Source organism: Drosophila ananassae, chromosome 3L (genome assembly GCF_017639315.1).
Source record: "Drosophila ananassae strain 14024-0371.13 chromosome 3L, ASM1763931v2, whole genome shotgun sequence".
NCBI classification, from domain to species: Eukaryota; Metazoa; Arthropoda; class Insecta; order Diptera; family Drosophilidae; genus Drosophila; species Drosophila ananassae.
This window is the reverse complement of record NC_057929.1, coordinates 1,381,110-1,396,496: the sequence shown is the minus strand read 5'-3', so window position 1 is coordinate 1,396,496 and position 15,387 is coordinate 1,381,110. Positions and strand designations below refer to the sequence as shown.

Below are 15,387 nucleotides of genomic sequence, written 5' to 3'. Positions count from 1 at the left end.
ATCGGAAATTCAAAAGTTATTACTACTATTATTGACTTCTGAATTAGCAAACCAGTTTATTGAGATGAACAAAAATTTCCATAAAGTTCTTAAATCCATGACTCAAACTTAAATCATGAGCAGTTCTATTTTAAAGTTAAATTTCGAATGAAATGTGCAAAGTTTGCATTTATTTGTGCTCATAAGTTTTGTGTCCCTTGGACTCGGTGAACTCCTGCAACTACTTGTTCCCTTTTCCCATTTTTCTGTACCCTCTCCAAGAATAGTTTTGCTTTATGTCTGGCTTGTATGCTCCTCGTAATGAAGCAACTGTCGCATACTCGATCCTCCAGCTGCCGACTTCAAAAATATCAAAGGGGGACAAAAATGTGGAAAGTTGTAGAGTCTCCGACGAGTACGAGTACGAGGAATTGGATGTGGAAAATGTATGAATATTCGAGAATGAAATTTACTTCGGGGAATGGCACAAGAGGCTAAGCAGAAAGTGGGTGGAAGGATGGAAGGCAGTAGTGGCACGTCGGTAACGTCGAAACATTCTTCTTGAGTGGCCAGCGGATGGTCTGCTCCCACAAAGATAACATTCGAGTGGTGGAGGAGTGGCTGCTGTCGCACCACACGCACCACTTTCACTCCGGCCGGAAATTTTGCTGCATCAGCGTATAGGAATTTTTGGTTTATGTCCACACAGACACACCACATACCCCACACAAACTCGCACATAGCCTAGAAAGCCAGAAAACGGGCTAAGGATATTCCCTAGATTTGACCCACCTCAAGGATACACACTCACACACTCACACAGAGATATTAGCCATGTGAGTTTATTTCGGCTTCAGATGCCACTTTTTGGTCTACACACAAAAATGTCTGCCCATGTGTGTGTGTGTGTTTGATGTCGGGGAGGAGGAAGGAGGCTTTCGAATATGAAATTTATTCAAGTCACTCTGGTTTAATGTTTGGAAATGGACAGCAAATAACTTTGCAAGCGTTTACAATGGCAACTGGGGAATTGTCTCGGCCAGGTCCCTAATTCGCCTCAGTTCCATAACAATTCTGGCCAAGACGATAACCATGATGATGATAATGATGATGGTATTGGTTCTGATATGGTTGTGATAATGATGGTTCTTCGTCCCGCTTTAGAATGTACTCCAATTACACCCACACACTTTCAAAAAGAGGAATCCTTTTTTGGCCTCAATCTCTCCTCTGTCTGCGTCCAAATGCTATTTTCACTTCAATTTCGATTCTTAACAAAATGATTTTTTAAAGATAATATTACGAAAAACCCATCAAAGCAAAGGAAAATCCGGCCAAGCCATTCGACAGCCCCAGATCTCTTCCTTGCCACGGCACACCACCCCGACTTGCCACCACTTCCAATTATCCGTTTTCCAATATCTAACCCACTTGGGTATCCTCCGCCCAGGAGACATTGGCGCATAAATTGATTGGATGATGTCGCTTTTTATGTCGTTTGTACCCTCCGGTCGCCTTGTCCCGCCGCCTTATCCCCGTCCCAGACAAATACATGTTTCTTGCTATTGGCTTCATGTGATTTTGTGAATTCCATAAGTTGATGCGATGCGTAGCATGTGTTATAAATAAATCAACCATGCGAGGGTGGCAATCTCTTAGAGACTGCCATTTTTCGTCCTCTACTTATTTTCATTTTTTACGCTTTCCTTTGCCAGTTTGTCATTTAATTCGAATGGTGTTTAGAATTGATTGGACAGCCAAGAGTCGAGGATGTGTTGCAACTTGGAAGACCAGCAAATTGCATACATGTCGCCATCTCAGTGGGGGGTCGCCCCCAACACAAACAAACAATGGAATTAAAAATTTCCCACCGATAAAGAGCAGAAAACAAACCGCAAGTCAGGAGGGCGATAGAGCTGGTTGGTTAATTGAGGCTACTCACCTACGCAACACCCATTGCGTGTGATTTGAGCCTGGGAATCCGTTCGCAGAGATCTGGGAAACTGGGAATCGGAATCGTCCAGCAATTAGGGCCGAGAGCAATGGCCAACAACTGGCGGGGCAACAAGTAACCCCAAGCTGACCAGCCAACCACTCGGGAAGCCCTCTGCAGGTGCACTAACATCCACCGAAATCGCCACCGCCATTCACCACACTTCACTCGTCAACAAGTTTTCCGCCAGAGTTCTCACAGCATTTCAAAAATTTCACCAATATCCCCAATAGCCAAAAATTGCATCAAAAGTTTGCCCTTCCAAAGCAAGCCCTTTCGGAAAATAACAAACATCCACAAAAATAAATGTAATCAACAAATAGATGCAGTTGTTTTTGTCAGTGTGGATGTCAGGCAGTGACATGGAAATAAAATGAAACATTACAAATATGGGTTAGATGCAATATATTTCATGATTTTGTCCCATATTTGCTATTTGTTAGGATCTACCTTTTTTTTTCCTCTGAAAGCAAACATTCCTCTGTGCCGAACATTAAATGGTTTCTGCTAAACCCAAAATATATCTAGTCCATAAATGTGACAAAATACATAACATAGATTAATATTTATTGATTTCCATCATCACTACCCGAAATGAATTGTGTTGAAACCCAGCTATTACTATTATTTAGTTGGGACATAAATCCTGAATACACATACGTTTCACGTTTTAATTGCAATTAAAATTATCAAGACTCTGTTGAAATTTCACCTCCGAGGTTTTTGGACTTGTCGTTTGGATATACATCTTGGTTTTGGGTTACTATTGTTGTGCCAACATTCTTTTTTCCTGCCACAAAATCCAGGTTGCAACATAATTACAGTTTTGAGCGCACTGCTGCGGCGGACTCTCAAACTGTGCGGTTTTCATAAATACAAATTTGTTGCCCTATTAACAAGAATTTACTCGCTACGCAGGCTGCAAATTATCTAGCACTCCTTTTGGGGCAAACTGGTGGCTCCTGCGGCGGGGAGTGTCCTTGGAGTGGAGTTGCTGCGTCGGCCAGCAGGTGGCGCCAGTGCCTTTTACTCGATTTTAATAATGCTCACCTTGATGATGTTAATAACGTTGTTGGGCGAATACCATTTACTGCGGCTGTTGCTGCTCCTGCTGCTTCTGTTGCTGCTTTTGTTGCCATGGTTGCACCTACTGCTCCCAGGACCTGCCGCATTCTTAATGGAGTTGTTGCTGAAACGAGGGACAGTAAGTTGGGGCCTGCGGTGCCGCAAAGTGTTGCCCGTAATTGCAATTCGTTGCCCCCTTCTGCAACAGCAACAGTGGCAGCAGCAAACTAGCAATCTAACTTGAATTCTCATTACGATGTCCTGGCAAATTGTTGCCACCTCCCCTTCAAGAACCGAACGAGAATCGAAGATCCTTCGCTCCAGATAGAACCGCAATAAAGGGTACGAGCTGAACGAGTTGCAAATTGAATTGATTAATCCTAATAGGGAGGGGGGATAGATGGTGACTGACTCCAGAATCTAGATGATGATAAGGACCAGTTAGTAGGGGCACGTAGCCACTGCAGAATAAGTTTGGCATGTGGCATGCGTCATGCAGCATGCACCATTAGATCGCAACCGTCGCTTCCACTTTTCTTATAGATATATCGTCCTATTTGAACAAACGCTGCCAAATGCAGCAAGACCCGAAAATCGTTATAAGACATTCGCTCGACAGCTTGTACTGTTACTGCTCCTGCTCCTGCTCCAGCTACTGCTACTGCTTTCCATGCAAATGCCAGGCACGTTGCTGACAAGAGGGCGTGGCAGTTGCCTGGCAGCCGCCCATCTTTTGACGGGAAGGGCCAAGCTCGTAGCCAAAAAAACAAGGTGCCACGGATTCGTTCGATTGATGATGGCAGCTTCCAGATCCGAGGTGAAGCTGCCGGTGGAGGAAGGGGCGGATGGAGCGGATGTGCTGCGACAATATGCTGAAGCAGCGCTAATTTTTTTCTATTTTTCTGGCACCATACGTGTCCACGCCCTCTTATAATATATAAAAATAAAATCCAAAGGGGTCTGAAGCACTGAAAATATTTGAAGGATATATGGTCTTTCATCTAGTTTTTCTTGTATAATATTAGTAATATTTTACTCATTTTAAGTTATCATAAATTCTTAGAGGTAAAGCCATTTAACATATGTCCTTAAAATATCCTGAATCCTGCATATTTATCTCACTGTATTGCGCCATAAAGCAAACCTAAGGCCCTGGCATGCGGAGGCTCTGTGTTTGCCAGTGTGTGTGTGTGAGCGGAAGTAATAATCGTCAAATTAATACGCGTCGAGAATTTTGCAAAGGCTCCATAACGCCGCCTGGCAACCCTAGAGGCCTTTCACACCGCCCCACCCTCTATCCACCCGTTTGACCCCCAAATCCCAAATACGTGAGAGCATTTAAAGCAAAAACAAATAAAACTTAAGTGCTGCATGTGTGAAAATCTTTTCAGGGGTTGCAAGAGTTTGGCGTGGTCGTTGGGTTGACATGGTGGAGCCGGAAACGAGATCCCGGCCCACTCAGGTGTCCCGTTCGGGCCTATGGTTAATCCGATGCCGGGATGCTTAATCAGCCCAAGCTGCTTGCCAAAGCCCGCCAAGATAACTGCCCCGAAACGAAGCGAAATCTTCCAAAAATGGGGCCATGGGACATGGACATACATACTGACTCGTACATCACACGCTCTTGGCCAGAAAAGCGGTCGGGGCCATCAAATTTCAGTCATAACAATAACACTGATAGCTCCTCGCTCATAAAATAAGACCCAAGCAACCCTTTTTTTGCGAGGTCCGGGAGAAAGCTGGCCGGGATTTGTTGCTGTTGGTGTTGTCCTCATGTGTCTCGCTATCTCAAGCCCGTGTGTTGTTGTTTTAGCCCCAGCTTGGAAAACAATCAAGAGAACGCGACACTAAAAACCACGCACGTTTTGGCCCTCTTACTCCGAGGCACAGAAATTCGACAATGGCACTTGACGTTCTCCGGCGTTGGGTGTTGGAATATAGAAGGGGTTAGGCAGGTCAAAGGGCGACGCCTAAAGCATTTAAATCCTTTTCGCACTTTCGACTGACAGGGACTGGAGATGTTTGCCCCTTTTCCCGCTTTACACTGCCAGCTTGTTGCGTGTGAATTTCCATTTTCATTTCGACTATTTCCGGGGGACAACACTGCGTATGACGTATGGAATGAAGAGGATTTGTGGTGGCAGTGGCGATGTGGCACTGGCATTCTATCCTGGAGATGGGTGGAATGGAGAAGGCGTCACGCTTAATTTTGGCCTAGCTTTTTAGAGGGGTATAAGGCCGTAAAATAGGAATTTGCTTTATTAAAATTTTTCGCTTGAAAAATATGAGACAACGGCAATGAAAATAACGCGTAAGCAACACGCGCGAACTGGGGCAAATGTTTGCCGAAAATCCGTATGGGACTGAGGGGCGCCAGGACGAAGGATATGAGACTGGGACTGGAACTGGGAGCTGAGGCCACCCAGAACGAGGTAAAAATTTACTCAACTATGAACTTCACCCAGTCCCCAAAAAAAAACCCGTGTATGCGTACGGGAATGTACGTATATAGTATATTTAAATATATATATATATTTTATATATATGAGGAGGATGTGTGTTTGTGTGTGAGTGGGGGGAAATAGGCAAAAATTTGCGACAGGGCGAAGGTTATGTTGATCCTTGTCTGGTTAGACTGTGTTCCTGGCATCCTGGCAAGGGTTCCGAAGTCATCTAGCTCTCGTCTGTGTCTGACAGTTGCTTTCCACTCCACCTCCCTCCCCTTTCCGTGGCAGCTCCGGTTGGAATCCTTGCTCCTGTAACAACGAAATTTATATAAATTGCCCGTAATGCTGCTGGCTGTTCGACAACGTCAACAACAAAAACAACATGGTATGGTAAAAAGGGCACTTTCGGGGGGATTTGGAAAGAAAAGTAGTAGGGATATGGAGAGAGGGGAAATGGGTAAATTGTTGTTGATTTTCAGCTTGTTCCTTTCACATTCTTTTGCCAAACAAATTATGTACGAAAAAGGCAAAATAATGAAATCGTAAAGAGTTTGGCAACGAATGAGTTCCTAACCCGGCTGCTCTGTGATATTTTTCTTATTTAAAATTCATTTCTGTCCTATAGCCCCCTTGGACCCATTCCCAGTCTACCCTCACACCCACCTACACCCCATCAACCCATCACTGTCCTTGCCACACTTTTACCCTCTCTCCCCTCTCTCTCTCTTAGACATGATGCGTATGCAAATTGTTGGCCATATTAATCATTGCCAGTTGGTAGCGCCAGAGCTAAGTTTTATTTCATTTTTCTCCCTTTTTTCTCTTGTTGTTTTTGTTGTTGTGATAAAATGGGCAAGGAAAACGCCAGTGGGGGGAAAATAGTAGAGGAAAATGGAAGGACTTTGAGAGAGTTGGCCAGATTTAAAACTGCATTTCTTTGCTTATAAATAAACAGAGATGCTGGTGTACGAACGCAAGAAATAGTCTCTGCTGGAAAATTTATGAAAGCGCGAATAAAATGCTCGTTTCACGGCACTACCGGAGAGGAAGGGAGGTATCTGATGGAGGTAGCCAGGAGGTTGGTGGGGTTTTCCGGGTTCTAACTGTTTCGCGGGGTTTTTGGGGAACACTAAAAACAAGTGCAGCTGCCTTCATCTGACGACCGTCGCGTTAAATGCTTTTGTTGATTTTAGATGCGCCACTGCCGGAGGGTTAAAAAACCCAAACCTAACACTATACTTTCCCCCCTCGCGAAACCCATCACCCATTACCCCCACACCCTCTCTTGGTTCAGAGAATTTAATAGTTTCGGCGGCGGCAAGAAATGAACTCCACAACTGCAGCAGTCTGCAATGTGTCTTGGCAAACAGACACGGACTATGGGACTACGGGACTACGGGACTATGGACTACGGACACGGATACGGACCACGCCCACAATTGGCTTTTGTGGCACGGCAAACGCGCTTTTTGTTTGGGTCCGGGAAATGTGTTTGTTTTTCATTAAAAAAGAACGGAACAGAATGGTTCTGGCCAAGTTTTTGCCTTCGTTTGCCGTTCGTTTTTAATGCTAGAGCTGGAAAAACGGTCAAAGTTCGGCTCGGTAGCCCCGAGGCTGTGGCAGGAGGGCTTTGCGGAATGTCCTGTTTTATTGCGGTCGGGATTCGCTTTGACTCGGGACAGCCGGACACTGTGAACACTGAATACTGGGCAAGGGCCAGTGGATAGCGGGCAATGGGATCTTTGAGTAAACACATATTTCATAATTCATCATACGGCGCCGCGATAGAAAGTCACGTTTTTAATAGAGGACCCAACGGACTCGCTGACCGGAGACAACAAATGGCCCCGAGGACAATTAATTAAGTGCATCGCTAATGAATCACTCTTCTTCTCTTTCCCTCCATTTTTTTTATGTTTTAGTTGTCATCGTTCTGGCCAGCACCCCCTGCCACGCCCAGCAACAGAAGTTCCGCACCACGCCCCATGACCTGCAGGTCCTGGAAGGAGCCGAGGCCATGATGCGGTGCGAGGTGGCCAACCTAGCCGGAGCGGTTCAGTGGACAAAGGATGGCTTTGCTCTGGGCTTCTCGGCGGTGATACCCGGCTATCCCCGATACTCCGTGCTGGGTGACCGCAAGCAGGGCGTCTACAACCTCCGGATCTCGAATGCCTCGATCAGCGACGACGCCGACTATCAGTGCCAGGTCGGTCCGGCGAGGCTCAACAGTGCCATCCGGGCGAATGCCAAGTTAACAGTCATATGTGAGTATTTAAATCATCTCAGTACGGGTCAATAGAAAAATTTGAAAAAAAATGTGAAAGAAATAAGCTTCCTAGATTTTACTTTAGACTTATAGAGAATTGTTTCATGATTCCATAGTGGTATTCCGTTTAAGGATCGGGTAAATATTGTCAAAGATACAGAATTCGCAGAAAGTCAGTTTTCGCTTTTCTCGATTTTCCGAATTGTTAAGGGGGTCCATTAGAAAAAGTTGAATAAAATGCAAAAAAAAAAGCTTCCTGGATTTTAATGCAGATCAATAGAGAATTGTTTCACGATTCCATAATGGTATTCCGTTTAAGGATCGAATAAATACTTCCCAAGATACAGCCTTCGCAAGAAGCCATTTTTGGCTCTCCTCGATTTTCCGCATTGTCTAGGGGGTTTATCAGAAAAATTTGAAAAAAATGAAAAAAAATAAGCTTCCTAGATTTTAATGCAGATCAATACAGAATTGTTACACTATTTCATAATGGTATTCCGTTTAGAGATCGGATAAATATTGTCAAAGATACAGCATTCGCAAGGAACCAGTTTTCGCAATCCTCGATTTTCCGCATTGTCAAGGGGGTCCATTAGAAAAATTGGAAAAAAATCCAAAAAAAATAAGCTTCCTAGATTTTAATGCAGATTAATAGAGAATTGTTTCACGATTCCATAATGGTATTCCGTTTAAGGATCGGGTAAATATTGTCAAAGATACAGAATTCGCAGAAAGTCAGTTTTCGCTTTTCTCGATTTTCCGAATTGTTAAGGGGGTCCATCAGAAAAAGTTGAATAAAATGCAAAAAAATAAGCTTCCTAGATTTTAATGCAGATCAATAGAAAATTGTTTCACGATTCCATAATGGTATTCCGTTTAAGGATCGAATAAATACTTCCCAAGATACAGCCTTCGCAAGAAGCCATTTTTGGCTCTCCTCGATTTTCCGCATTGTCTAGGGGGTTTATCAGAAAAATTTGAAAAAAAAATGAAAAAAAATAAGCTTCCTAGATTTTAATGCAGATCAATACAGAATTGTTACACTATTTCATAATGGTATTCCGTTTAGAGATCGGATAAATATTGTCAAAGATACAGCATTCGCAAGGAGCCAGTTTTCGCAATCCTCGACTTTCCGCATTTTCAAGGGGGTCCATTAGAAAAATTGGAAAAATATCAAAAAAAATAAGCTTCCTAGATTTTAATGCAGATTAGTAGAGAATTGTTTCACTATTTCATAATGATATTCCATTTATGGATCGGATAAATATTGTCAAAGATACAGCATTCGGAAGGAGCCAGTTTTCGCTTTCCTCGATTTTCCGCATTGTCAAGGGGGTCCATCAGAAAAAGTTGAATAAAATGCAAAAAAATAAGCTTCCTAGATTTTAATGCAAATCAATAGAAAATTGTTTCACGATTCCATAATGGTATTCCGTTTAGGGATCAGATAAATATTGGCAAAGATAAAGCTTTTGCAAGGAGCCATTTTTCGCAATCCTCAATTTTCTGCATTGTCAAGGGGTCCATCAGAAAAATATGAAAAATATCTTTAAAAAATAAGTTTTCTAGATTTCAATGCAGATTAACAGAGAATGGTTCAACGATTCCATAATGGTATTCCGTTTATATAGGATCGGATAAATATATCCCAAGATACAGCCTTCGCAAAGAGCCATTTTTACGTACTCCACGATTTCCTTAAATCATTTGTATTAATAAGAACAGTTTAGTTATTATAACATTTTTAAAATAGTGGAAGAACGATTTAACTAGTGTAATTTCTAATAGAAATATATCTAATACTGGTAAATTAATGATTTGTAAGACCGTCTCTAGAATATCTCCCTCGGATTGTGGTGATTTTCTTGGAAAAGATGTCTGCTCTTGAATCCTCCCGCCGACCCCCACTTGGTTGGGTGTCTTTCTTTCTGGAGGCTGCAATTAATTTAAGTAATAAATACAAATGAATTTGTCACCAGGGGGCGCCACACACACCCCCACACAGCCGCACAGATATCCCACTCACACAGTTACAGTGGCACACATTCCTCCTGTTTCTGTTTCCTGCTCATTGCACCTATGGAATTCTCACTAGAGAAATTTAAATGCGGGTCCTTGCCCCAACCTCCTCCTGAGCTGGTGTCGCTGCTGCTGCTGCGCTGCTTTAGCTCTGCCAGCATTTATTGTCAGCAATTTGCAAAACACAAACAACGACAACAAAAACAACAAAGCCAAGCTGAATTTAGCGCAGTTTATTGCTCCAAGGAGCCAGGATAACTAGGATGAAGTGGAGTGAAGCAGTACCAGTCTTTGGGAAATGAATTCCTTTTTATACTCTTCAAAGAGGGTATTTTCTTTGCAAGTTCTATATAAGAAGTATATATACTATATAACCTGATTAGGATTAATCAGCAATTAATTCTGAAATTAGTAGACTATATCCTTTATCAATATTGTTATATCATAAGAAGTATGAAGTATCAATCACATCATGGAGTGATGTTCTAGAGTGTCCTTTTGGTTAGTTTTTGGATGAAATATACCTTCAAGAGTATATAGATTTCGCATTTCATTACCTATATTTTTAGTCATTCTTTCTCCACTTTGTTTCATTTTTTGTCTCTTCTCTTTGCTGTGTTGTGTTTTTTGTTTTATTTTCGGCTGTTGCATTGTCGTCTAGTAATCACTTTGAATGCGATGCTGCTGGTGTAGTTGCTGTAATTGTAATCACTCAAGAAATTGCGCTACATTTGATGACAGCGATTTTCATTTTGCTCTGCCTTGCTCTGCATTCAATTCGAAAGAAATTCCCTGACATCGCGAGCGACACCATGGTGATGTGAGAATGGAGGATAGACTCCTTGGCTACCAAGGACCAAAGCCTTAGGCCCAAACACCACACACACACACATCCAACACACACCGCCCTCTGACACACACGCGCGCATGCCTAATGACGTTTGTTTAGTTAATTACGCCCCATGAGCTGTGACAATGGCGATGTGTGCGTGTGTGGGAGTATGTGTGTGTGAGGCCTTGGGGGCAACAGAAAAAAAAACCGTCAAGAAAAAATAAGGAAAATAAAATAAAGTCAAGAAAAAAACCAAGCCTGGCTCGAGGAGTTGGCTTGTTAGTGCTTCAGTGCGAAGAAAGGTCGTCACATGGCATGCTTGTCATAACTGTGGATACTTGTGGATGCCACCACCCACCACCTCACACACCCCACCTCCCTCACCTTTGTTTTGTAATGAAATCTTCGTCTTGGATTTCATCACAAGATACATGTGTATCTGTTTCAAGGTATTTGGGCACACCAAGTATAGGTGTCTGTGAGTGTGGGTGGGTGCGGGTGTGGCACGAGGCACGTGCGACATTATTGCTGCAATTAGCCAAAGGGAAATGTGGACAAATGCGTAATAATTCAATTAAGTTCGAATTACATTTATTTGATTTATTCCTAAAGGCAACTTTCCGCCATTTACCGCCTCTGTTCCGTGCTCTCCTATTGAATTCCCTTCTAAACTAATTAAATTTAACATTTTTTTAAGAAAATCAATATCTGAAACTTTTCCTTGCCTGATTTCTAAGCAAAGAAACTTATAGTTTCTCTTCATGGAATAATATCCCACATCACCACTCTGATTGCAAATCCCTCCTATGAGAAGATATGATTTAATTAAAACTTTTAGCAGATGGTCTATTAAATATTAATAGCACTCACCTTTTGTCTTTCTCAAATTAAATTTTTCGACTCGGTTACAAAGTTTGTGGAGCAACCAATTTGGCTGTAATGTTGCCTCATGGACTCATGTTAAAGTTCCAGTAGAACATTCTCCTCCATCCAGAGGTATGTGCTCGTATGGGCAAAAAATACACGTGAGGGCGCAATTAGATTATAAGTTTGGCAAAGCAAAGAACTTTTGCACACAAAAGTCCACGTGCAAATTTATGGAAATTCCGAGAATTTTTCGCATGCCATTAATTTTGAATAAAATAATAAAAAAAAAAAAGAAGAAATAGTGAAGCAAAAAGCATAAAATAAAATAGAGCCAAAAACACATATGCCGCAAGGAAACTGCACGGTCGAGGGCCATGCCAGGACCATGTCCATGTTAGAGTCCGAATCTGAAAGCCAGGGCACAAAACTTTTGTGAGGCAGTGCCGGTGCTGGTGCTAGAGGGGTGGTGGTGGTGATATAGGGGTAATGGCTATCCCACAATGGCAAATGGAAAATGGCAAATGGAATGGCCGAAAAGAATGGAGAGCACTTGCAGCAGCCACCTCGGAGCGTTTATAAATTTTTGAATACAATACTCTACAAATTTAAGTCGACAATTCGCCTTGCTGCGGATTTCCTGCTCTCGGCCAATAGACGGACGCACATCATTGATTTTCAAATGTCTGCGCATTTTTCACAAGCACACTCCCCCGTTTCCCTGGACTTTGCCCAGTAATTGAAGTGCAAATGAGGAAAGTTTTCATCTGCCGGCTTTCCCGGAAAATATAGCCCGACATTTGTTATATGGCGCTGACCTTAAAGTCGACACCGAGAGCGCCTTGGGTCTTGGGTCGCTCCTCCAAAACTGACTGGGCCTGATGGCTCAACTTACATCACAGTCGGCCACACTTTACCCCAAAAAAAAACACGGAAAACAAAAAAAAGGAAAACCTTAACTCCTGCTCCGGCTCCAAAGTTGACGTCAAACGAAAAAAAAATGGCCAATTCTTGCCGTTGCCTTGGATTGGGTTAAAGTTGGAGGTGGCAATGAGTGGGTGGGGCAAAAAGTATTCCGGCGCATAAAACTTTTATGAGGCGTACTATTAGTGGGTTAGCCGGGTGTCGTTCCCCGAGGGGGGAGTGCTGCTGCTGCTGCTAGTGCACAAAAAAATAGGGACTGAGCGAGTCTGGTTGGAGTAGTCCAGTGTTCATGGCAAATTGCACTTTGTGTACTCGCCTGCCAGGAATCCCAGCTATATAGAAACTGAAGCTAAAGCTCTGTTGCCGCTGCTCCTCCGGCTGCTGCTGCTGCTGCTTCTGCTCCTGCTAGGACCGTTATTGCAGCCATTGTTGCATAAATTATTTGATGCCAGCCAGTAGTGCACTCAAAGAAGCTGCATTGCCCCACCATTGCCCCGTCTCCATTACAGTCAACCAACCACCCACCCACCGCCAGGCTCCACTGTCATGTGGGTCGCGGCTTATGCATAAAATTTAATCAACTTTTAACCCTAACCAAGGCCAAATTTATTCTACACCTTGGGGGCTCCCAAGAAGTAACAAAAAATGCTGTGGCTACCCATCCCACATACATATATTATTAAGTAGTTTTAGGTTAGATGTCATTAAATTAAAGGCAGTATTTATAGATAATGAAGAATTCTTGAAGACATTGAAGGTTTAATGACAATAATTGTCTATTATTTGTTTTAAAACTTGATCAAATTCGTATTTCCGATGAAAATCATAGACTGACTAATCATAGACTACCATTTTTCTGTGTGCAAAATTTCTCAGAGGCCATTCTGCTTTCTGGAGCATCTCTCGTCACTTCCAGGGATGATTCTGGGCCACCTCGTTTGTCAATAATCAAATACAATATGCATACCAATCAACAATGCACATACCCCACGTTCCAATCCACAAATGTACATATTCAAAATTCCACATATATATATATTTATATCTATGTATTTATATGCCACATACTCCCCCATTGTCCTTACACTTTTCCCCAGGATGGCAGGCCACGCTTTGGCATAAATCGAGTTGCATTTGCCAGGACTTGGCGCAAGAAAAATCATAAAATGTGCATATATTTCGCATTTTAACTATGCAGCACGCGCATTGCAAGTCCCCCCTTAGTCCTCCCCCTCCTCTGGCTACGGTGTTCCAAATATTATGAATTTTCAATGCACGTATCACTCAGTCCGCCCCCGAAAGCCAGGATGCCCCCTCTTTGGTCCGAAGGCCACCGAACAATCTGTATAGCCAGCGGTGGCACGGCGACACCAATTTCGGCATACAAAGCCTTTAGTCAAGGTTGATGCCGCACCGGGCTGGATGATCTGGGTTTGCCATTGGCATTTCCTCGGGCCGAAGGGTTTCGCATCGCACAGCATAACAAGAGCATCCTTTCCCCAGCTGGAGCCTTGGAAAAACTAAATCGAAAAGTTGCACTCAGTCTTTGGCAGTTCCTTGAGACGCAGGGGATATCAAGATAATAGAAAGAGGGGAGACATACTTTATATTAAGTCCAAATGGAATTATTAAGACTGAAGCTTTAGCGTGGTTTCATTAAATTTCTGAGAAACTGAAAATGAAATTAAATCTTTTCGAAACATCCTACTAAGTGTGTAGTTCCTGGAATTACTAAACTTTTCATTGGTTTTATGTTTCATTTACCCAAAAAGATTAAAGCCCCCTATTAAATCAAAAAACAACTACGTAATGTCCCCCCCTGGATTATGTGAATGACTACTGATTTTCTGAATTTGATTTATGTATTAGATCTGATTTGATTTGCGCAGAATAATTTGCGCAGCCGCTGGCGATGCTAAACTTGACAAAATCAAAGGAAAAAGGACACCGTTCGCCTTCGCGGTGTTGATTTCATTTGTGTGGCAACAAAAGCAATTACCTCGACGCAGGATGATACCTCAGACAACCCTAACATGTTCCACCCACAGCCACCCACCATCCAGTCAGTGGCTGCCACCCTCCCAGCCCTCTGGTGCGGCATTAAGCATTCATTTTGCATGCAACAACTTCTGGAGCTGTTCGCGGAGCAGACGGCGACATATGTTGCATGTCAAATGCAAGACTCCCCGGCCATGTGGGAAAAATGTCATGGGGGGAGGGAGTCTACGGAGTAGTGGGAGAGTCCGCTCCAGCGTAGGCTCCACTTTCAACTTAGTGCTGTGGCAATGGCAACCAAACTCCTTCAGGTGGCATTAAAATAATGCACACGTGCACTTAACTTTATCCACGTTCCTTGTTGTTTGTTTCGCTGCACGCTCGTACTTTCATTCGTTCGCTTGTTTGTTTCTGCCTCTGCTGCATTCATGCACCAAATACATGATACTGGCCCCGCGCCCCACCACCCGCGGCCGACTTGCCACATGCAACACCCACCCATGGCAGCCAACAAGAAACACTCGGCACCACCCAGGCATCGCTCAGCATTGTTTCGCCGGGTGGGTCGTGTATATTTCAACAGTTTGCCAAGGCAAGCCGGCTCAGGAGGAGTCCTTGTAGTCCGCCATCACCGCCCCAAACCACCCACTATCCTTCAGCCAGCCCCACCCCCTGCCTGCCTTCATCTTGCTGCTCCCCGGTGAGCGCATATATTGAAACTCATATTTGAGAACATTAACGAGGGAAATACCACACAGCACAGTCGAGATTCCTGAAATTGTGAAACATTGTTCTATAAAATACGAATACGATTTTAAAACTTCAATAAGTTGGTAAATTAATAAAGTTAAAATAGTTTAAGGATTCTGATTAAAATAACACTGAAGTTATTTAACTAGACTCACTCTTTAAAGGGGTTCCTCTACTATCTCCCCTACAATCCCTACAAATCAAACATTTTTTTTCACTGTGCACCTTAAGCTGGCTGTGATGAAGTGCT

General features: G+C 43.2%; 1 protein-coding gene across 4 annotated transcripts in view; it reads left to right on the top strand.

Moving 5' to 3' along the window:
• Nucleotides 1–15,387, top strand: part of LOC6495233 (nephrin) — a 65,311-nt gene that overhangs the window by 12,427 nt on the left and 37,497 nt on the right. For all 4 annotated transcript variants that reach the window (XM_032450244.2, XM_014907712.3, XM_001958758.4 and 1 more), the window contains one exon: nucleotides 7,407–7,748. In XM_032450244.2, coding sequence (XP_032306135.1) covers nucleotides 7,407–7,748 — 342 coding nt within the window. The remainder of the gene's footprint in view (nucleotides 1–7,406; nucleotides 7,749–15,387) is intronic.